Source organism: Peromyscus leucopus, chromosome 16_21 (assembly GCF_004664715.2).
Source record: "Peromyscus leucopus breed LL Stock chromosome 16_21, UCI_PerLeu_2.1, whole genome shotgun sequence".
Lineage (NCBI taxonomy): Eukaryota > Metazoa > Chordata > Mammalia > Rodentia > Cricetidae > Peromyscus > Peromyscus leucopus.
This window is the reverse complement of record NC_051084.1, coordinates 74,152,859-74,176,317: the sequence shown is the minus strand read 5'-3', so window position 1 is coordinate 74,176,317 and position 23,459 is coordinate 74,152,859. Positions and strand designations below refer to the sequence as shown.

Here is a 23,459-nt window from a genome sequence, read left to right as displayed (position 1 = left end):
CAATGTCTGATGCGTGAGGTTCTAGGCCACATTCCAGAACGAACGCAGAGACCGGGCTAATCCCAGGTGACGGAGGAAATCTTCTGCCATGTAAGCTCTCTTGGTAGCAGATGCCTTTGATCGTCCCCGGGCATTTCTCCCCGCAGATGCACAGCCAACCCTGCAGGCAGGCTCTGGGACACTCTGGGCTCCTCCAGTCCTCAGGTGGTATCTGGCGTGCTTCCTGTGTGATTGAGAAAGATGGCAGTCACATGTCTCATCACCGGGGGCCAGACCTTTCAGGAAAAGAATCACATTAATGGAGACCCCCCAGAGGGAAGAGCAGTGAACACAGGGAGGGAAGGACAGACCCTCCCCACCCTAAAAGAGTGACAACCCTTTCCAGCTAAGCCTCATCTCTGGTGTGACATGGAAAGTCAAGTGCCCTGCATGTCATTACTGGCCCAAGTGACATTCACAAACGCTTGTCTCTAAGAGCTGTCAGGAGCATCTGTCAGCAGATGAGACTGGAACAGTCCCTGGGAGGACCAGGGAGCAGCCATCTCACTACCTAAAGCTCTGTGGGATCAGCCAGGCTCCAGGCTTGCCTTCATGCTGTGTGTGATGTGGCCAGCATCTCGATGTAGGGACAAGAGGGGACTTGAAGGTGGGTTGGGGGACAACCACAGAAGCCCTTCCTGCGCTATGGGTTTGTAGGCTGTCAGAGGAGGAGAACGGACCATGCAGCCGAGTTGTTGAGGCCTCAGGGTGGATCTCCTGTGTAGCTCAACCTACCAAAGTAACTTGAGGAGGCATTTTGAAGCATCTGAAGCAGTTTGAAGGTCCAGTCCGTTGGAGTGGGGACGGCTTGGCACAGGAGTGTGAGGCAGCTGGTCAGGTTGTATCCACAGCCAGGAAGCTGAGAGAGATGAATGCTGGTGCTCCCCTTGCCTTCTCCTTTTTATTAAGCTCAGGACCCCAACCCATTGACCAGTGTGGCCTCCATTTAGGGTAGGACTTCCTGTAGCTTCCTCAGTCAGACGGACCCAGAAACTCCCTCCCAGAGTGAGTATCCAGAGATGCGACTCCTGGATGATTCTGGATCTCGTCAAGCTGACACTCAATCCTAACCCTTATGCCCTCTACTGTTGCTCTGCCCTGCCCCAGGCAGGGCTATAAAGGTGGAGTCTACACTGCCAGGACCCTATCTGGCCCTATCTCAGGGAACCCGGCTCTCAGCCACCTGGAAAATTCACCCATGACTTAGGAGACAAGAGGAAGCAGATAGGGACATTTATTCCTGTGCTCGGGCCTTGCCTGTGTCCCTAGGCAAGCTGGCTTCTCCTGACAGGGTGGCTGAACACCCACAGGTGGAAGAAGAGAAATCTGTGACAGCAGCAGCTGGAGAGACAAGGAGAGCGTTGCCGAGAGGTCACATCAAAGCCAGTGTTCCGGGGCTTGTATAGTTTTACAAACTCTTCCTATTGAAATCACTAGAAAGTAGAAGGGATAGGAAGGGTAAGGTGGGCCTCAGTTCCACCCACCCCAAGCCCACCCTGTGGGCCATCTTGCTAAGGCCCCCAAATGTCCCAGAAGGCTGGGGCGTGGGCCGGGCATCCACTGCAGCCTGTTTGGGGGAGGGTCCGGGGACTTTGCTGCCCAGTGTCGCCTCTCCACAATTTCAAGTGCCAGAAACACTGGCATAAGGAGGGGACAAGGGTGCCAATCCGAACTTGGTTCTGTGCCGAAACAGCCACCCAGGGCCACTTAGCAGAAAATACGGGCAGGATATGGCTCTCTGAAATCCAAAGTGTATCAAGCGGTTATAATGGCAAAGAGACCAAGTTACCAGAGGCCTCGCAGCAGCAGCAGCAACAGCAGCAAAGAATGAACAGGGGACTCACCCATACACCCCGCATTTAAGAGAACTCCAGAAAAAAGGGGGTTCTGCCTGTCTGGGTTGCCTAGTCACCGAGGACCCGCCCCCTTCCCTCTCCCTCGGTCACCGTCCTCATCTCACCTTTTGCCTCTAAGGTCATCTCCTAGTCCAAAATGTCTGCTGGAGCACAAGCTGCCCAACTTCCCTTTTATGTAGAGGGAACCACGGAAAGCAAGACAAAGAGCCAAGCGCAAGGTTTGCCAGGAGACCCAGCCATTAACTTCCACTGTATGGGCGCACATCTCTGCCAAGCCAGGGCAGCGCACCTTCAAAAGAAGACGGAGGGGCTGGAGAGATGGCTCAGAGGTTAAGAGCACTGACTGCTCTTCCAGAGGTCCTGAGTTCAATTCCCAGCAACCACATGGTGGCTCACAGCCATCTGTAATGAGATCTGGTACCCTCTTCTGGCCTGCAGGCATACATGCAGGCAGAATACTGTATACATAATAAATAAATAAATCTTAAAAAAAAAAAAAAAAAGACGCAGGAATGGCTAGCACTCCTGAAGCCATTGGCTTCCACTCAGACTCATTTACTAATCCTGTGGCCGAAGGCAAAGCATGTCACTGCCCTCAGTATTACTCCGTCCATCTGTAAAATGGGAATAGATTCTTCCCTACATGTTTTATAGTCTAGGGTGGAGAAGGAGTTAAATCAGGAGTTTGAATGATTATCCTTCATAGTCAACCAAGAAGTACCAGGACCAGGAAGTACTAGAGCAAGAAATACTGAGATCAGGGAGTACTAGGACCAAGAAGTACTAGTACCAAGAAATACTAGGACCAGGAAATACTGGGACCAGGAAGTATTGAGATGAAGAAGTACTAGGACTAGAGAGTACAGGGACCAAGAAGTACTAAGGACCAGGAAGTACTGAAGTCAAGAAGTACTGGAACTAGAGAGTACTACTGTTGAGGAGCCTAATTTCCCTTCTTGTCTGTTTGTCAGGCTGACTCTTGTGCCTCCTTTTTCCTAAACCAAGAGGGCTATAAAAGGGAACAGTGACTTGATGAGGGACCAGGGATTTAAATTTATGTTTGCCTGGTCAGATGTTTTCCTGAAACCAATTTCTCTGCTGGTCATCCCCTTTGTCTAGAAGAGCTTCTGGGTTTGGATTAGGTCAGGCTGGCTGGGGACATCACTGCAGTTGGGACTGACTCTGCCTCCCTCTCTCCCGAAATGCATTCTCTTCCCCTCTTGTAAGAGTAACCCAGAGAACTGGCCCCATGGTACCCATGCATGTTTGACTGAATGGAGGTGATTGAGCCTGGAGCACTTGGAAACAGTGCTGGTGGCCTCGGCCATGAAAGCAGTACCAAACACCAAACACCTGCCTGATGGCTTAGCCTTTCCCAGATGTGTCCACAGGACCTAGCTTCTCTGAGACAGCTGGCATATGCAGGAGTCAAAGAGAAAGGCATTCAGGCATGCAGACCTCTACCTGACGTCCACTAGCACCGTGCCTCCAACCGTGGCTGTACCTCAGGACTCCTTGGTTGGTGCATCATCCACCACCATCCACTGAGTCAGGTCAGGCTGGCATCTGTTGTCCTTGTCTCTAAGGCTGGGATCACAGCATCATGTCATGGAATACCAGGACGTCAATGGTTTAGATGGTATTGGCCTACAGAGCAATTGCAATCCACAGTTGGGGTGAGTCCCTATCTTCTGGAGAGAGAAGAAGCCCAGAGCTGCTGGTCCAGGCTCATTCTACCATGTGCTTCTCATCTCTGGCTCTGAGACTAGCACACTGAACTCTCAAAAGAGACAGTGCAAGGAGCCTGTGGGAAGAAAACCCTGTGCAGAGCAGCCTCGGCGGCACGTATCTTGCCCCTTGTCTGAGTGTGAGCAGCCAATGCAAGGACGGGGTCAGGGCTCTGCTCTCCCTCCTTTCTTGTTGTTCTGGTTTCAGTTCTGCTGCTATGATAAAATAACCTGCCAAGGGCAGCTGTGAGGGAGAAAAGGTTTACTGTGATTACAGTGTCAGGATACAGTTCCTCATTGCAGGGAAAGCAGGGCAGCAAATAGTTACTGAGTATCTGCTCATGACCCCTGGTTGCGACAAAATAGTCAAGTCCTGGTCTTGAAGAAGCTTGGGTTTATGGGGGGTGGGGAGGAAAGAATTTAAAATATGGGGCTGTGGATATAGCTCAGTTGGTAGAGTACCTGTCTAGCAGGCACAAAGTTCAAGGTTTAATCCCCAGCTCACAAAAACTGGATAAGGAGGTATATGTCTGTAATCCCAGCACTCAGGAGGTAGAGGCAGAAAGATTGGGAGTTCAAGGTCATCCTCCACTCTGTATTGAGTTCAGTCATCCTGGGTTACATAAGACTTTGTCTTAAAATTAAAAAAAAATGTTTTAGAGGCTGGAGAGAGGCTCAGAGATTTAAAAGCATTCACTAACCTTGCCAGACTCGAGTTTGGTTCCTGACATCCACACTAGGCAGATCACAATGGTCTTTAATTCCAGCTACCGAGGATCTGCTGCCCTCTTTTGGTTTCTGAAGGAACTGCACCCACATGCACATACCCACACACACAACATACATAACTTAAAATAAAATAAGCCTTTTTTAAATTTTTTAAATGTGCTCTAGGAAAAACAAAGCAAAGAGGGATGAGGGACCCGCTGTGTCTAGAGAGTCCCTCTGTCCCTCAACATCCATATATATACAAAAGCCACTGGTGTGTGGTGTGGAAGTGAAGCAGATGCCCCCAGACAAGGTCATGCTGAGTCTTCTGGTAGTCATCTGGCTGTGTCTGTCTGTGCTGGGGACCCTTATGGAGGCCCCAGTAGGCTCCAAGTGGGGACAAGGCTCTATGGCCTCCCATTGCATAGCTGAGCCTCCCCTGCATTGCTGACCCAGCTCCTCTGCCAGTGTGCCCCCCCCCACCCTCTCTCCTGCTTTCTTCTCACTCTGACAGATCTTTTTATAGGGTCTCAAGTAGCCCAAGATGGCATCCAATTCTCTCTGCAGCTAAGGATGACCTTCAAATTCTGGTCCCCCCCACCCCCCCATTCTACCTCCCAAAGGCTGGGATTGCAGACGTGTATGGCCACGCCTGATTTATGTGGGGCTGAGGATGGACCCCCAGGGCCTTGTGTATGATAAACAGCCACACTACTCAGTGGGCCACATCCCCAGCAGCCCCCCTCGTCGTTATTTATGATACTGTTTAATTAGCTCATTAGACAGGCCACAGCATTCCCAGCTCTTCACTTTCCCCAGAGGCTAAAGGTCTTTGTGCTAGTATCTGGCGTGATGGCAGAGGCGGCCATTACAGGGTATGAGAATGGCCTGGGATCAGGGGCTTGGTGACCTGTGCTCTATCCCCTAGGACATGTGGACAGGGTGGGCTTTTGTGGGTCTGGGCATGGGGACAGGATCTGGAAGTTACGACGGTGATGGCGTGGCAGCTGGCCCTGAACACCAGAGAGATATTTTTACCACCCATCAAAATACCACCTCGTGCTCGCTGAGCTGATGCCAAGGCTGCTCCCAGCCTGTGCTCATCTCCTCCCCCGGCTTTGTCTGTTGCCAAGAAGGTCTGAGTGGAAAAGCTTGGAAAACGCCATGTGGGTGTGGCTGGGAGTCAGTATGTCTCCCCCTCCGGAGAGGGACTGGGGAAGCTTTCAGGGTGTGTGCTGTGGACTCCGACCCTGCTCTCCTCACCTTACCCGTGAGAAGCCTCAGAGGACCCCACCCCAAACCACCACAGATCAAAGGACCAGACATTTTGTGTTAGCGATGTGCCTGTAATGAGCAGAAGCCTGGGGAGGGCAGGGCGGTTTCTTTGGGGAAGGACAGTAGAGGAAGCTGATGGGGGGGGGGGTGCAGAAGCCTCAGCAGCCGCAGGAAGCAGAAAACATCAGGATAAATGGCAAGGCAACCTCCAAGCCCAGACACCCTCCCGGATGTGTGGCCCAGGCTTGAGAGAGCGTGGGGTGGGGACAAGGGAAGAGCCGAGGTCCTTGGCTTCCATCCAGCTCCTTGATTGATGCAGCCATCTTGGACTTGTTTCTTCTGGCTTTAAAATGGGACTTGCTGTTGCAAATTTCACAGCTTTATAAAACAACCAGAGTAAGAATGGGGCAGTTAGGGTTATCCACACCAGCCTTCTCCTTTATCCTCCACCACCCACTATCCACTCAGCCTTCTCCTTGACCCCGTCACACCCAGCACCCCCACTGCTGTGATGGTCCCTATAAAAAGGTGAGCTCCAAGATCCAGGCTTAAGGACAACTTCACCCAGGGAGGTCTGATGAGGTTTCTTGGGGAGGTTCCCGGATGCAGCTTGGGACCTGGCATGTGCCCTACAGCTCATCTCTTAGTCTCTGACCTCCCAAGAAACAGAATTTGAACCCAAGTCTGCTACACTGTACAAAGAGTGTCTCCGCACCCCTCCTCCCAGGACAAGAGAGCTGTGAAGAGTGAGGGGGTGTCTTGTTGGGGATGGGGGTCACAGATGACATGCTTAAGTCAAGGCCATCGGCTCCATTCACTTTCACACTATCCCGTTCCCTCTGTTCTTCCTGGTTGACACCCCCAGAGTTATCATGCGTTGCCAGTGGAGATGCCATGGGAAAATAGAGGCTGTGGGAACCCAGGTGACTCTCCTACCATCCACTCATGGATGAGTAGAAAGTGGGTGGGCACTTCAGAGGAGTCGCAGTTAGACAAGTGGAAGAACTTTCCAGGCAGGGCTAGTGCTTTGGTGGTGGGGAGGGGAACAAAGCTTTGAATTGAGGGCAGAAGGTGGCTTAGAAGACCTGGAAGATTCCGTCAGAGTAGGGTAGACGCATGCCTTCTCCACACAGAGAGAGCTGACAGTCAAGCCCTCAGGTGCTCTAATTCGTAACTTACTGTTTAGTCACAGCTACACGGCTCCCATCACTGCCTCTGAGCAGACGGAAGAAACCAGGCCGTGTCTTGACCCTAACAACAGGCAGACTTGGTGTAGAGGGGAGAGTAATGGCCTGGCATCAGAACTCCATGAGCCATTTTTCCCTAGAGCCACGTGGCCACAGCCTTTCTGTCCTAGCATCAAAGGCCAGGCAGGCAAGAAGGGCTGGGGATGGCATCATGAATCTCTGCCAGTGAGTTTCTGACACCAGGGTGTCTGGCAGAGGGAGTAACTGATAGATCACAGCTGGGCTGTTGACCTTGAGTCTTAAACAAAGCGAAGAATGAAAGGTCATATTTACTCCATCAAAGCCGTGGGAGCCGGGAAGTATCAGAGTGTGGATAAAGACGTCAGTAAATCACCCACTGCCAGGAGCTACTGCCGTCTTCCAGCCTGTGGTGGGCATCCTGTGGGGGGAGGGGGAGGGGAAGAAGGTTAGGGCTTCTTGAGGACTCCAGGGAAGACCGGCTCTGGCTTCAGTGGTGCTGAAAGCTGGTGAGCTGTGGAGGACTTCAGGGGTAGGGCCCTCAGTCCCATCCACTTCCCAGACGCGGTCCTTCCCAGAGGTCGATACTGGCGTCTTCCCCTATCGCTCTCCACCTTGGTTTTTGAGACAAAGTCTCTCATGAAACCCGGAACTCACCAATTGTCTAGACTGACGGGCCAGTGAGCCTCAGGGACCTTTATGTCTCCACACTGCTCTGTCTGTGTGCTGGGTACACCTGGATAACTTGCCAGTAAGGAGGGCATCTACTGAGAGGTCAGGAAGGAGCAGAGGCAGGGAAGGACAGGGTATAGTAGACAGACAGACAGGTTATGGACCTTGGCACCTTGGGCAGCTCCCCTTAAGGAAATGGTTCCAAATGCTCCCTTCTTGTTATGGACTCATGGCTGAGCACAGTCTCAGCAGCTTTCCCTTGCCTAGTAATCCCTATAGGCAATGTGCTTGTGTGTGTCACACACACACACACACACACACACACACACACACCACTGGCCAGTGGATACACACTCACACATCATGCAAGCTATGTTATCAACGGGAAGGCTAAAGCTCTGGGAAATGAAATAACAGTGAACATACAGCCCGTGAGTTGTAGAGGATTTGAGTCCAGAGCTCAGGCAGCGTGAGTGTGAAACCCTGTGAATATTTGCAGTTGGTGACGACTGGCAGAGAACGCAGGCAGCCGTTCTCTGCTAACCATCTCGTGGTGACATGCTTGCAACATTCTCGAGCCCCAGAAGTGGGTGAAGCACAGGTGTGAAAGCAGTTTGCCCCAAGTCACACAGCACTCACAGAGGCACCGCCCGCCCGCCCGCCCCAGAGCCTCATGGGCGGGGTCTGAACAGAAGGGTGTGTGGTGGATGAGGATGGGGGATGCTCATCCTCCAGCCTCCTCCCCTGGGTGGGACAGAGATGTCTCCTGCTGAGGTCTCTCCAGTCTTACTCTGCCCCAGGCAGCCTGTTTATTAGAGGTGGGGTGTCTGGAAGGGATCCATAGAAACACAGCAAGAACATCTATCCAAGGGGTGAAGCAGTGAGTGGAGGGCCGGATGCCATGAAGCCTAATGATGGCTGTGGCAGCTTCAGTCAGTGCCGGACCCCTCATCCATGCTCAGTGTCCTCACATGAGGGTTCTGTGTGCCAGGAGGCTGGAAGCAGAGCAGACAGACATCCCCGGTGCTTCCTCAGGCCTGGTAACATCCATCCAGGCTGGAAGAGCCAGCAGACCACAGTGTAGGGTTTGAACTTGATCTTCAGATCGCCTCCAGATGCCATCATGGCTGTTTTACAGTATGCATGCTTTGAGAGGGGGTGCACGTATGTTGGTTTATGTGCATAAGTGCACATGTGTGTTCCAATGTCTATGCATCTGTGTGCATGCACATGTGGGGGTCAGAAGTAAACTTCAGGTGTCCTTCCTCAGGAGTACCTTCACCTTTCTTTGTTTTAAGATTTGTTTTTATTTTTTTTTACTTCTGTGTATTAGTGTGCATGGCTGTATGTGTGTATGCCACATGCATGCTGGTACCCATAGAGACCAGCGGAAGGCACTGGATCCCTGAGAGCTGGAGTTACAGGTGGTTGGGAATCACCCAACAAGCGTCCTCTGCAAGAGCAGCAAGCACTTTTTTTTTTTTTTTTTTTTTTTTTTTTTGGTTTTTTCGAGACAGGGTTTCTCTGAGTAGCTTTGTGCCTTTCCTGGAACTCACTTTGGAGACCAGGCTAGCCTCGAACTCACAGAGATCCGCCTGGCTCTGCCTCCCAAGTGCTGGGATTAAAGGCGTGCGCCACCACCGCCCGCTGCAGCAAGCACTCTTAACCACTGAGCCATCTCTCCAGCCCCTTTCCCCTTTATTTCTGAAAAGAGGTCTCTTCTTGGTCTGGAACTTGCCACTTTGACTGTACTGGCTGATCAGCAAGCCACTGCCCAGCTTTTTATTTTTTAAAGATAATCTGTTCTGAGAACTGAACTCAGGTTTCAGATCTTGCTAAATACAAGTAACTCTCTGTGAGGCTTTGGGCAAGTCACCTCTCGTCAACAGGCCTCCATTTCTGATTCCATCATCTGTTCATGTGGATGATAGCCCCCCCCACACACATAGGGTTGCTAAAAGGATTAAATTAACATGTTCAAAATATTCAGAATAGTTTGACATTAGTAAGCGTCAATAAGTGTCCATCAGGACCATTGCATATGTTTTTTCTTCCTGAATTGTTGTCTGGCAGTCAGCCTTGACACTAAAATGTGCTTCGTGACAAGCTTTAATTCTGCCAGTGATGTTCAGGGTGACACGGCGCTATTGTTTCTTGGTGTCTGATGACAACTGGTTACAGGGTGCCTCTCTCTCAAACACACCAAAATTCACATTCAAGTCCATTGTAGGCATGTAACCTGCACAATGCCTTGGTACACTACAACTCTTCCCTGTACATATCTTCCAATACTGATACGATGTCAACACTGTCTAAATAAATGGAGAGCTGTTTGTTTCAGGAATAGTGACCATAAAAAGTATCTAGGATCTGAGAACATAGAGCAGTGGGCAAAGGGTTTTTCATGAAAGCATGAAGCTCTGAGTTTGGATCCCTATAATCCATGTAAAAAGCTGGGTACCGCAGAGAGTGTTTGTAACCCCAGCACTAGCAGGACAGAGACAAGAGACCCCAAGCCTTCTGGGTACCCAGGCTGCTCTAGCCAATCAGTAGGCTCAAGGTTCAGTGAAGAAACTATGTCTCAAAAAACAAGGTGGAGAGTGATAAAGGAAGACACCTTATACCCGAGACCTTGCTCTGCCTCCACATGCACCTGCACTTGTGTGCACACACATATTCCATATACACAATCAAAGACAACACACACATCAGTACATATTCAGAATATTTGTTAAAATACTTCTGGGGCACAGTGTGTTGAATTTGGAGACAAAGAATCTGCAGATAGAGAGGCCTGAATGACTTGTCACAGCGACCCAGCCCCTTTTGACTGGATAGGGTATGGGCAGGTGGTCTATCGACTTGAATCTGTTTCTCCAGCTATGATTGTCACTGCAGAGAATAAAGATGCTGCTGGACACAACCTGTGTGTAGCTTTCACAAGAGTAAGAACTTGATATGTGTGTGCACGTGTGCCACTGAACCAGCCACATCTCCTTCCTTCCTGGCTATTGATGTTGGGAGGAAACAACCCCCTTTGGGGCTCATGGGCCTGGGTGAGGCTGGAAGGCAGGCTGTCTGCCTTTGTTTAATGAGACCATTTCTTGTGGGCTTAGATGTGGAGGCTAGCCAGAGTGGGTGGCAGATATGGCCTGTGAAGATGGGTAATAAGGATGCAAAAACAGGAAATAAAGCAGCAAGCATATCTACAGGACCTCACTAAATGAGTGCTGCAGTTCAGTAGGCAGCAGTGGTGTGTCTCTGAGGGAGGGAATAGAGACAGAGCCTCTGGAGTGGCTGGTCCGGGGAGCTGGAGGGGCTGAAGCTGGCGGAATGATGAAGATAAAAGAGGGGGTGTTTGTTGATAACTTTAAAAAGGCAAGGGCTTCCCTTTAATTATGGACCAGTCAATTCCTCTAACACAAATGTTTTCCCTTGTTTTGGTCACTGGCAAATGACAGACTTTTGAGTTCTCATCTTACCAGAGGAACTACATGAGGAAGGGATGGCTCACTGTTTCAGCAGAATAGTGCAGAAGTGTTTAATCCCAGGGGCTTTCTACCATCCAGTGTCAAATGTCACACTGGTAAGGATATTTGCTTCAAGGATACTGAGGCCTTATTGTCCCCTAGATAGTCAAGGTCAAATCACTACCCAGGCTACTGCAGATCAGAAGGAGCATGTTGGGGATGCATTCCTGCTCTTGAAGGTCCACCACACATAATTTCCTTCCATCTGTTTGCCAAAATGTACCACTTAGACTTAGCTGCAAGGGATGCTGGCAAACATAGATGGAGATGGCAGGTCTTATGTATTAGTTACTCGACTTGCTACAATGACAAGATACCTCCAAGAAGACTTTAAGAAGTAAGCGTTTATTTTGAATCTCATTCTGAGGGTATAGGCCCTCAGAGAAGGGAAGCATGGTGGCAGGAGAATAAAGTAGCTAGTCGTGCTGTGTCTTCAGTCAGAAAGCAGAGAGAGACAACAGCTGGTGCTCAGCTGGCTTCACCTTTTCCCCCTCCTTTCCCTCAGTCTGGGACTCAAACTTATGGATCTATGCTACCTATATGCAAGGCAGATTTTCTCTTCTCAGTCTTCTAGGAAAATTCCCTCCAGATACAGAGCATCTCCTAGGTGACTCCAAATCCTGTTGACATTAAATCATGAAACCAGAGAATAAGTTCTGGCATTCAACATAAAGGCTTGACCTTTAGGCCCAAGATGCTTATTCTTTGAGGCAAACTGTACCATTAGGAAATAGTAGATCTAACATGCCATTGTCTATAGGAGGTCACAGAGGAGGTCTCTTCAGAACATCAGAGGATGGGGGCTCTGGGGAGGGGAGGAGCACAGTATTGACTGATATTGACAGTTACTAGAGCCTTCAGTACCATATCTACATAAACACACACACACAGAAAGATAGGTACACAAATACACACATACATACAAATACATATACACATAGAGAAACACACACACACACATATATATGTGCATACATACACACATGCACATATGCATACTCTTAATCACAATGATACTTCTCAGACACACCAACAACCCCACACACATAATTTTTCTCTCACACATAATTTTTGTCTGCACACATGCTTATACATACCAAGCCCATATATATGTATCCACAGAAGGTCTCAGATGCCTATGTAGTAATTCCCAAGGAAAGAAAAGTGCCTCTCTGGAAAGATCTCAGAAACATCCAGGATCTTAGAGATCACTAGGGGGGGCGAGGGGATTGAAGCAATCATGAAGACCTGTTCTGTTTTTGGATACGTGCTGGGGTTATAGTTTCAAATTGTATTCAAAGCATGTGAGCTTAATTAAATATAACACTTTGGAGCATCTTAATTTAAAATAGCAATTCATGCTTTCTAACAGGGATGCTGCCAGAGTGCATGATTTTAAAATGGGCTGGAGAGATAGCTCAGCAGTTAAAAGTACTGACTGCACTTCCAGAGGACCAAGGTTTAATTTCCAGCACCCACATGGCAGCTCACAACTGTTTGTAACTCCAGTTTCAGAGGATCTGACACCCTCACATAGACATACATGGAGAAAAAACAACAATGCACATAAAATAATAAAAAAAACACTTCAATACTTCAGGAATGTTTTTCACAGAGATGTGATCCTGCTGGCTGCTAACTGCTGTCATTTGGCACAGGTCCCAATCTCCTCTGTCTCTTTGATTCATGCTCTGGAAAGCTGGTCAGTGTGACCATGGGATCTGGCTTCAGTCAGGTCCACCATGGTGAATAACAGCAGAAGGTTGTAGGCATGGCACAGGGATATTGGGCCCATTATTAATTTGTTCCCCCACCCTCTGAGGTTACCCTGGAAACTTCTGTTTATTAACCAAATTCTATAGGCCTATGAATCTCAACAAGGGGTGATTTTCTCATAGAGAACCTTCAGTAACATTTAGTGACCTTTTTTGGTTTGTCAGAGCTTAGGCTGCTTTCTGATACCTCAGGGTTAGAAGCAAGGGATGCTGCCAAACCTTTTGCAAAGTGAAAAGAAATATACCCACCCCCCTCTAGGACTTACCAAGGTACATAGGGGAGAGCTAGGGGATCCATAATGCTGAAGGAGGTTAACAAGCCATCTTCTAGATTAGTGCTTCTCAGAATTTTTCCTAGGAAGGACTTACTTTCTTCTTCTTAATTTGTTGCAGACCAAGAATTTTAGAAGGACATAATTGGAATAAATTCTCAGAAAATCTATCACATGCTTGCATGTGACAGCCGGTGCTAAATCTCTGTAAAAGCTTCAGTACTTATTCTTATTTTCTGTATTCTCTGATCATCGATTAGATACAGACAATTTGTGGACCAGCATCCATTTGTGTATTGTAGCTACATGATTCTCTCTCCTCCCTGGAGCAGCAGAGATGTGGCAGCTTGGTTGATATTGGTCATAGTTAGTGTTATTCCATTTTAGTCCTCTATGCCCTGACTGCTTCTTTTCAATGAGTCCTTTTGTACAGTCTTTGTTCCCCTGTATCATGTCTCCTTAAACTATTCCTACTTGCAACACCTTCTACCCGAGAAAAACCACATGATTTCAGGTATCTAGGTCTGTGAAATAGATATGAAATCAAACATTTATTGATAAAAGGCCATGAAGAAATTGATTTTTAAACAATTCCTTGATGTATATAAATTTTACCATGAGTTGAAGAGCAAAGCAAATTTGCATACTAATGAGATGGATATGCTTGTTTATTTTTAAATGAAGAATTAAATCTTGGCTGAATATTTGATAGTGGAGGATGTGGAGCATCTTTAACGTTTTTGAGAGCTGATTGATATTTTGATTTTGTAATCTACAATACTGAGAATGCCACTTTGCATAAATACATAATATAAAATGGCAGAAGGATATTTACTGCCGTTTCAAAAGAAATTGACAGAAATCCTGTCCGAATCCCAAGCCAAAAAAAAATCAATTAATTTGAGTTTTCATGAAACTCAAGCCAGCAGCTCAAACAACAGTTTTTAAAATCAAACACAATGCAGTCCAAAGATATGTAATTTGATACATGCTGGGCAAGGATGGGAGGAAAATAGTAAGTTTTTGCTTTCTATAATTAAACCAGTATGTTTCAATAGAGCAGAAATCTCTGTATGTATAGTAAAAAAACACTAAAATATACTGTAGCCTGGTCTGAGGTGTTCCAGGCAGTTTGTTGGCTGTGCTTGGTGTGATAACTCAGACAGTGCAGTGTGCACACATTGGGTGTTCAGAATCAAGGCTTCAGTGTCACATGATGCAGCGTGGGTGAATGCTGCCAGAAACACATTGAATGTATTGTGAATTTGACTTTGAATTAATTTGAGGCTAGTGTGTGTTCAGAAACATTCAGGTGTTGCTGAAATGTTCATTACAGTCACGGCAGTTATATGTTAAATGATCCCATAAGGTGGTCATGACACGAGGTTTAAAGAATCACAAATAGTTTCTTAAAATTATGTGTGTGTTACCATGTACACATGAGTGTAGTTGCCCGTGAAGTTCAGAAGAGAGCATTGGATCCCCTGGAGCTGGAGTTACAGGTTGCTGTTAGCCATCCCGTATGGGAGCTGGGAAATGAACTCAGATCCTCTACAAAAGTGGTATGAAGTTTTAACTCCTGAGCAACCTCCCCAGGTTTATCATCCCAGCTTAAAAACTGGCTTTAGATTGTGCCTGTGCCTCTGCCTCTCCAGGCCCTGACTGACTTGGAATGCTCTTACTTGAGCAAGAAGTAAGAGGGTGGAGTTAGTCAAGGTTGGAATCTCTGAAGAGGAACTTTGACTTGTGCGTCACAGGTAATTAATTCTTGACCCTTGCCAAGCATCTCAGGAGCTAGGTTATTTTACTTCCAGATCCAAAAGTGAAAATGCCTGAGTATGGCATTGGGCAGGGTTGTTTAGCTGGTAGAGCTACCTGAGTGATGGGGTATGGGTAGGAATGTAGGGGGACCCCAGAGTTCTGGACTTGCTTCAAGAATGACTGGATAGCTTTTATAGGGGAGCATGATGGGGTATGTAAGAACTCACAGGTAGGAGATGAGCTCCATTTCAAGCCTGGAGACAGGAAGGTCTTGCTTTGGATTAATAAGAATAGCATTTCTGGGACGGGGGGGGGATTTCTTCAGTTGTTAAAGTGCCCAGTTCAGGCCACAGAAACCACATGAAAAGCTCAATGGGAGAACAGTGAGAACAGAATCCCTGGGGCTTGCTGATCATCTAACCTAGCTTTACTGGTGCATTCCCAGCCAATGAGAGTCCTTATTTCAAAAATCAAAGTGGGCAAGTCACCTTAGGAACAATGCCTATGGTTTACATATGGCCTCCATATACACACATGTCTATGCATCTACATACACACACACACACACACACACACACACACACACACACACACACACACACACAGTAGTAGGATCCCCATGGACCCAACTTGGTCCTAGCTCTATCATTTCTCTAAAGGGAAGAGCAGCTTCCTGTCTCTCTGAGTGGGAGTGACAGTCATGATCTCCTTCAAGGTGTCAGGAGGTTGAATGAAGCCATGTGCATAGACCTCCACACACAGAAAGGCCCAATGGAAGCTGGCAGCTGCTACTGGGAAAGGCAAACTTGATTCTGCCAGCCAGGCTTTCAGATTTAGCTGCGCGCGCATGCGCGCGCACGCGCGCGCACGTGTGTGTGTGTGTGTGTGTGTGTGTGTGTGTGTGTGTGTGTGTGTGTACCTAAGTAGGCTAGAAGAGGGTGTCAGATCCCCTGGAGCTGAACTGCAGGCAGTTCTGAGGTACCTGACATGGATGCTGGGAACTGAACTCGGTCCTCTACAGGAGCAGTAAGCTCTCTTTACCACTGAGTCAAACCCTCTTTCCCCTCTGCCAGTGTGGTTGGTTGTACCAACAGCAGACTCATTTCTGTTTCCCTAAACATAGCTAATCTCAAGCTGACTTCTGGGCTCGTGATCCCATGTCCTGGGGCTGGTAGGGCTAGACACCTTAGGAGTGGAACGTTGTGATTCATAGCAGGCGTCCCGGGACACGATCCCCTCCTCTCAGGGTGTACTCTTGCAGCTCCCTCAGCCGGTGTCACAGTACTGTGGCTTGACTCAGCATGGCCCATAGCTTCTCTGCCTGGCCCGGGCGTGCCTTTGCCTCCCCACCTGCAAAGTGAGGATCCTGAGAACCAGCCCTGCCGAGAACAAACAAGGAGCTGGTCAGACTGCCTAGTCCACAGCTGCCAGCGGGCTCTGTTCTTACTGGCGCTGGGTCCTGCTGCTCTGACCGGCACCACAGGACCCCAGGAGAAGAGCTGGTGAGCCTCAGTGTCTCCTGCACTCCTTCAGCACTGGCCACACCAGGACCTAGCCTTGGATCCTGCTCAGGCTTGGAATCTTCTAGGTGATCACGAGCCGCAGAGGATGGTGAGCAGTGCTCTGGAGAAATGGGTGTGTCATCAGCTCCAGGGCACTGAGGACTTAAAACAAAAAAAAAAACAAAAAACTTTATTTATAGCGTGGCAAGATGGCTTGGGGGTAAAGACACTTGTCACAAAGCCTGGGATCCTGAGTGCATTTCCGGGTCCTTTGTGATAGAAGGAGAGAACAGACTCTGGCCTCCACACACACAGCATGGCATGCATGCATCATCCCCTCCACACACACAATAAATACGTAAAATGTAATGGAAAGCCGCATTTCTTTACAATCGTTTGTTATTAATGTGTGTATGTGTGCACACGCACATATGCAGTGGCCCATGTGTGGAAGACAATTTTGTAGAGTTGATTCTCTATATCCACCCTTCTGGGGTTCCAGGGTTGGGAGGCAAGCTCTTTTACCCACGGAGCCATCTTGACACCCCCAATAAAGAATTGTTTCAATGAAAGGAGAAAACAGATTCCAGTATCCATCAGTGAGTGAGCAGCTGCCTAGCTGTGTGACCTTGGGCAAACGTCTAACTTCTCTGGTCCTCAGCCATCTCTTCCTACTCTGTGAGCTAAGCGCACAGTTGCCGCTCTGTGGTCATGGTGTCTGGATGAAGAGAAGGCTGTAAAGTCCCAGACAGATCTAAGGAGCTGGTCTGCAGGACCTAGCTGGCTGCTTGTGCCAGCCTCTTCCATCCCATGCCCTGTGGGGTAGGGCTAGAGACGGGGCTTGGAGAATCTCCTTTAAGGGAGCTCCCAAGCTGCGTGGGTAAAGACAGCAGCCCCCAGGGGTAGATGGGTTGTCAATAGCTGTCTGCTCAGTCCTCCCAGCAGGTTCTCAGGTGCAAGACTTCAGGCGCTGGTATTTCATATCTGATATCTTAATTATGTTGCTGGGCTCTGAGTTTGAGAGGATGATGGGAGCTGATGGAGCTGTTTTGTTCTCAAGGGGCAGGAGGGTGGAAGGCTTTAGAGGTGAAAAGGGGTACAGGGAAGCTGCAGGGGGTGTTCTTACATTGAGGCTGACCTCTCTGCAGGATCGGATTGCCTATGGCCGTGGCCCAGATCCCATCTCTGGGCAGAACAGAAACTGGAGGTCACGGCAAAGGTCTTAGAGATCAGCTTGTTCCCAAGATTCCAGGAGAGCCCAGGCTGCCATGGACACGGCCCCATGTGGGGACACTGATACCTGTCAATCCTTCCTCAAAGATGGAGGGACCAGGCAAGGCCTTCCTCTCCAGGAACTCCGCTACAGGTCTCTTGGATGAGCCAGTGTGCTGACTGGATGTAACATGAGTGGGGTGCAGGGATAGAGTACTTGCCCCTTGGGAGTCAAGGTAGCTTCCTGGGCTTCAGGGGGTCACTGTCTCCCGCTCTGAGCAATATATTTGCTCAACCGGAAACAGGAACTGCTCCCTTCCCACCAGGAGGACTCTTGCAGGAGAGAGGTGCTGAGTGCAGGTTCAGGGCAGGACCAGGGCTCTGATTCCCAAAGCAAAGGCCCAGAGAGGTCTCCAGGATCTCCGACGCCCTCTAGTGTGTGGAGGGATGTTAGCAACAGATGTGGGGGAGGGGCACCCCCCCCTCATTCCTGAGTCCTCCTTGTCCTTCCCAGGTGACTTTGCTCCCCTCTCTCACCCACCCACTGCCACCAGCTCCACCTCTGCCCCACGTCTAGATGTCTCCCCTCATCCATACTTTCAGCTGCCGTTTTTCTTCCCTTCACCTTCGAATTCATATGGGCGCTTACTAAAGCAAGCCTGGAGAGAATGTTTGCTGTCTCCTTCCTTTTCTCTGACACTCCATCCCAGAATATTTCTCTCTCATATTTTCTTTCTCCCTGCCTGTCACCTGGGTCTTCTGGACCACATGTCAATCATTCTTTCGCCATTTTCTATGTCACACTCCTAACTCTTGACTCCCCCTTCTCTCCATCCTCATCACTGTTTATCCGCTGTCTCCATCTTTTCTGGTCTCTGCCCCCCTCTGCAGTGGGCCCGCATGTGTCTCTATCACTCTGTGTCTGCCCACGCCCCCCATCACCCCACCCTCTCTGACTCTCTGTGTCTGCCTCCCTCCCCAGGATGATCCCAGCCTCCAACAAGGCCTTCGTGGTCAACAACCTGGTGTCCGGGACGGGCTACGACTTGTGTGTGCTGGCCATGTGGGACGACACAGCCACGACCCTCACAGCCACCAACATTGTGGGCTGTGCCCAGTTCTTCACCAAGGCTGACTACCCACAATGCCAATCTATGCACAGCCAGATCCTGGGGGGCACCATGATCCTGATCATCGGGGGTATCATTGTGGCCACCCTGCTGGTCTTCATCGTCATCCTCATGGTCCGGTACAAGGTTTGCAACCACGACACTCCAGGCAAGATGGCAGCAGCCACTGTCAGCAATGTGTACTCACAGACCAATGGGGCCCAGCCTCCACCTCTGGGTGGCATATCTGTCGGGCAGCTTCCTCAGGCACCACCCAAGGTTGTGGTACGTAATGAGTTGATGGACTTCAGTACCAGCCTGGCCAGGGCCTGTGACTCTTCTTCCTCCAGCTCCCTGGGAAGCGGGGAAGCTGCAGGCCTGAGCCGGGGTCCCTGGAGGCTCCCACCCCCTGCTCCTCGCCCCAAGCCCAGCCTGGACCGCTTGATGGGAGCCTTTGCCTCCCTGGACCTCAAGAGTCAAAAGAAAGAAGAACTTCTAGACTCCAGGACTCCAGCAGGCAGAGGGGCAGGGACGTCGGCCAGGGGCCACCATTCAGACCGAGAGCCACTCCTGGGGCCCCCGGCCACCCGTGCCAGGAGCCTTCTCCCTTTGCCCCTGGAGGGCAAGGCCAAAAGAAGCCACTCTTTTGACATGGGAGACTTCTCAGCTGCAGCCGCAGCTGCTCCTGGTGGCTACAGCCCCCCTAGGCGGGTCTCAAACATCTGGACGAAGCGCAGCCTGTCTGTCAATGGCATGCTCTTACCCTTTGAGGAGAGTGACCTGGTGGGAGCCCGGGGGACATTTGGCAGCTCAGAGTGGGTAATGGAAAGTACTGTGTAGCCGGGGCAGGATCGCCCTTCCTCCCATTCTCAGTGGGAGAGGAAGGGGACAGAGTCAGCACTGGAGAGTATTTGTGGAGTTTCCATGGTGATGTTTACATCCAGGGACGGTCTTGTCTCCCTGTCAGCCTCATGTCCTTCTGCCCAGCTGCACCCTTTCCCCATGTCACCTTCCCAGGCCTGTCCCCACCACCCAGCGGGGTGTGCTCAGGGAATGGGACTCGCTCAAGTGTCAGACTGAGCCCTGAGTGTTTGGAGAGGCCACACACTGCCTCTCTATTCACAAATGTAGCGACAAGCAAGCGGCTTCGGATTGCTCATGGATCCAGTGTTGTTTTGATTTCTTAATTTATTTTTCCATTTCCCAGACTCCTCTTCGTTCTTCTGGATAATCGAGAGTGTCCTCTACTTGTGAAAGTGTGTTCCCAGCAGGCAGGAGGGGTGGGGTGAGGGTGGGGTGGGAGGAGTCAACAAGACTCTCGCTCGGTGTTCTGTAGAACCCCCTGACCGGAGACCCCATAACCCTTCCCCAGCCCTATAGCCTGCCCTGGGTGTGTGAATGACCCAGTTATCTGTTTCCCAGACACGACACCCACACTCAGCAGAACAGACTGAGTTAGAAAGTTAACCCCAAGCTACAGGGGGGCCTGAGAAAGGGCTTTGTGGCGGGGGTGGGGGTGGGGGGTGGAAGGGATCTTACTTTGAGGATGCGGCCCCTTTTCCTGGGAATCTGCATGACCTGTGCTGATCAAAAGGACTCTAGGTAAAGCAGATGCGGCATCGGGGGGCACCTTAGACTGTCAGGCTGGTTTCTGGAACCATGAGAACAGGCCACTGGATGACACGGAAAAGGCTGCCTCTCTCTTTGGACCACCTGGCAAAGCCCTTGGAAGGTTCTGGAAGGCTTCCAAAGATGAACTAGCCCTTCACAATTCTAGGTGATAACCTGAGTGAAACACAAGCCTCTGGGGCTGTCCCTACCTCCCATGGCACAACGGGAATATGCTAGAAGTTTGAAGCAGACGCTGAATCCTCTTTAAAACATTCTTCCAGAGAGCTTGGGAGGATCTGGGATCAACCCATCCTTAAATTGTCCTCCCTCTCCCCGGAGCACAAGCTTGCCTAATGTGACCAAGCCAGAGCAGAGGCCAAGGCTACCTACCTCCTGGGGAGGTTTTTCTACTCCATGATGCTGTCTTCCCCCCAATTAGGGTAGTTCTGTGCAGTTTGTACCTTTCATGTTCCTTAAGGTGATGGGTCAAGGTGCTCATGGCAGGGTGAGGGGTGCCTTCTCATGGTTCCCTGTGGAGTATTTGTCCACGGAGGTAATGGAATAGGAGCAGAAGGCCATCTTGGCTCATGCGCGCCTGGGCGTGAACCCCACCCCTCCTCCCACACATCTGGGGACAGCTGCTTTAGACAAAGCACCAGCCTGCCTCTGTCATGCCTTGGCTCTGTCTCCTGCCTGCCAGCTCTCTCCTCGGAGCCCAACACTACCTCTCCCTCTTCTCTGTCTTCCTAACTCAATCATTCGGTCTAGCCTGCACTCCCTTCTTCTACATGCCAGGCACACGGCCTACAAAGCAGGCCAGTGAGAACACGCTTCAAAGTTCCGAGGGATTCAGAGCTGGTGCTGAGCTGCTGGGCCTCAAGCCCCGCCAAGCACACACACAGCGATGACACTGTCTCTGCAGGTGGCGCTGTGGCCCGGCCACGCCTGCACCCTCTTTCCTCCCTCCTTCTCTTCTCCGTCCCCGGCTGCCCCCTTTCCTGCCTGTCCTCTGTCTTCCCACAAATCATTTGCCAGTTCTGATAAACTCACCTGAACACCAGATTCGTGTCTCCAGAAACCAAAATCCATTTTCCACACCAGCCTAGGCACCATGGGAGGTCTCTTCTGTCATACTAACCCACTGAAAGGACATTTCTAGGGCCAGGGGTATAGCGCAGTTGGTAGGGTGCCTGCCTAGCATGCACAAGGCCCTGGGTTTGATTCTCAGCACTGAGAGAACTGGACACGGTGGTGTATGTCTACAAGCCCAGCACTTGGGAGGTGGATGCAGGAGAATCCCAAGTTTGAGGTCACCCTTTGTTACATGATCAGTTTGAGCTAGCCTGAGCTATACAAGACCCTGCTTCAAAACAAAACGCCCCTGAAATGAACTTCTTTTCCTCCCTGCTCCAATCTCCCACTGCACACTTCCCACCCATCCTGTTCGAGTGATCCACAGAGGAAGTGGTCCCAAGGCCACCTTCCTTCTCGCCTTCGGATGGGAAAGGGAGGAACCGACCCACTGTCTCTTCTGGTCAGGACTCAGAGCCATGGTGGCATGACACGTAGCTGCTTTTGTGTCCTTGTGTTTCTGACTCGGCTGGGGGAGCAATGCCCCCCCTGGGAGGGTCAGAATGTAAGCGTCCATCTTCTCCTCTAGCAAAAGTTGAGTAAAATGCACACTTTTCAAAAATAACCACACCACATTGCCTGGAAGGGGAGGAAAAGGAATCTTCTCACGTCTGTGGATGTCCGCTGTGCATTTCTCTGGAAACTCTTGGTTTTCTAAAGATGCCGTTGAAGTAACATTTTTCCCTTGCACCTGTGTTTGTGAGTGTTTCCTGCCAAGTTCATGTACAAGGTATTGGTGTCTCCTGACGTGCAGAGAGGGCCTGTACTGCTGGATCAAAGATAGAAGACTTGCCCAAGAAGGGAGAGGCCTGTCCTCAGCCTCTCCTGGTGTCTCTCTAGTCACCTCTGGCCATGATGAACCAACTCTACCAGCCTGAGCCAGCTCCTTTACTTCCTGGACCTCGGCTGGTGCCTTACAAGGCCATGGAAACATAGGTGCCTTCCCGTCGTTTTGGCTGAGCCCCAGATAACACTATTTATCAAAAGCCAGCCTGCAGTCATAGCACTAGGAGTAGAGGCAAGAGGGCCAGGAGTTCGAGGTCACCGTGGCTACACAGTGAATTGTAAGCCAATCCAACCTACTTGAGACCTTGATTAAAATAAGGGGGGGGGGAGTAGGAGCTGGAGAGGTGACTTAGCAATAAGAGTTTTTGCTGTTCTTACAAAGGAGCAGAGCTTGGTTCCCAGCACCCATATCAGGAAGCTCACAACCACCTGTAACTCCAGCTCCAGGGAATCCACTTTCTTTCTGGCCTTTATGGGCACCCACACACTCATGGCATTCACTCACACAGACACATACACGTATACATTTTTAAATGCCTTGCAAAGTAAAAATAATAAGTACATAAAATTAATAAAATACAAAGTCAAAAAGCCAGTGAGTCCCTAGCACACAGCCTCTGAGTCTGTCTTCAGGCATAGTCTGGCAGGGCAGGGCCACCCAACAGAAGTGAAATGGGAGACCCACTCTAATTTGGATGTTCTTGTAGCCACAGTGAACTAAGTATGAACAGGTAAAACTGATATCAGTAAGATGCTTTATTCTAGTCTGTACATCTAAAATGCCCTGACAACAAGCAGCCTCTATGAAATTAGGAAAGATACTGTACATAATCTGGTGTATAATCTTGGACCGACCACCTTTAAAAGACTTGAGTCCCACTTGGGGCTAGTTCAGACCAGCATATTGGACAGTGTGAGTCTAGACATATAAGGGGCTTAGAGGCACAGCTTCTGGGAGGTGAGAGAAGTAAGTGTCTGCTGAATGTCTGTGGGATCTGACAGTTTCCAGGTACAGTGCCTCATGTGTCACCGGAGTGCCTCACTATGCTGTCTCCACGTTCTCTCACGGCAGGTGATAGCACAGCGAAGCCCTCAATGCTCAGGAGGGCTAAGGAACCTGTCCAAGGTCACATGAGAAATCTGACTGCGAAACCTGCGCTCTTTTCAGCACACACCCCTGACACCCACCTCATGCAGTTTTCCTCCTTTCCTCCAGGGACAGACAACACTGAACAACAACACAGCTTCTCAGACACATAATTTCTCTTTGGAGCCTTTGACTGGGTCT

General features: G+C 49.9%; 1 protein-coding gene across 1 annotated transcript in view; it reads left to right on the top strand.

Annotated features, from left to right (window-relative positions):
• The window catches only part of Lrfn2 (leucine rich repeat and fibronectin type III domain containing 2), a 163,926-nt gene extending 144,075 nt beyond the window's left edge, over positions 1-19,851 (top strand). Inside the window, exon 3 of the mRNA XM_028882494.1 lies at positions 18,517-19,851. Within this exon, the coding sequence (XP_028738327.1) occupies positions 18,517-19,483 (967 nt within the window). The 3' untranslated portion in view covers positions 19,484-19,851. The remainder of the gene's footprint in view (positions 1-18,516) is intronic.
• Positions 19,852-23,459: the final 3,608 nt, after the last annotated feature.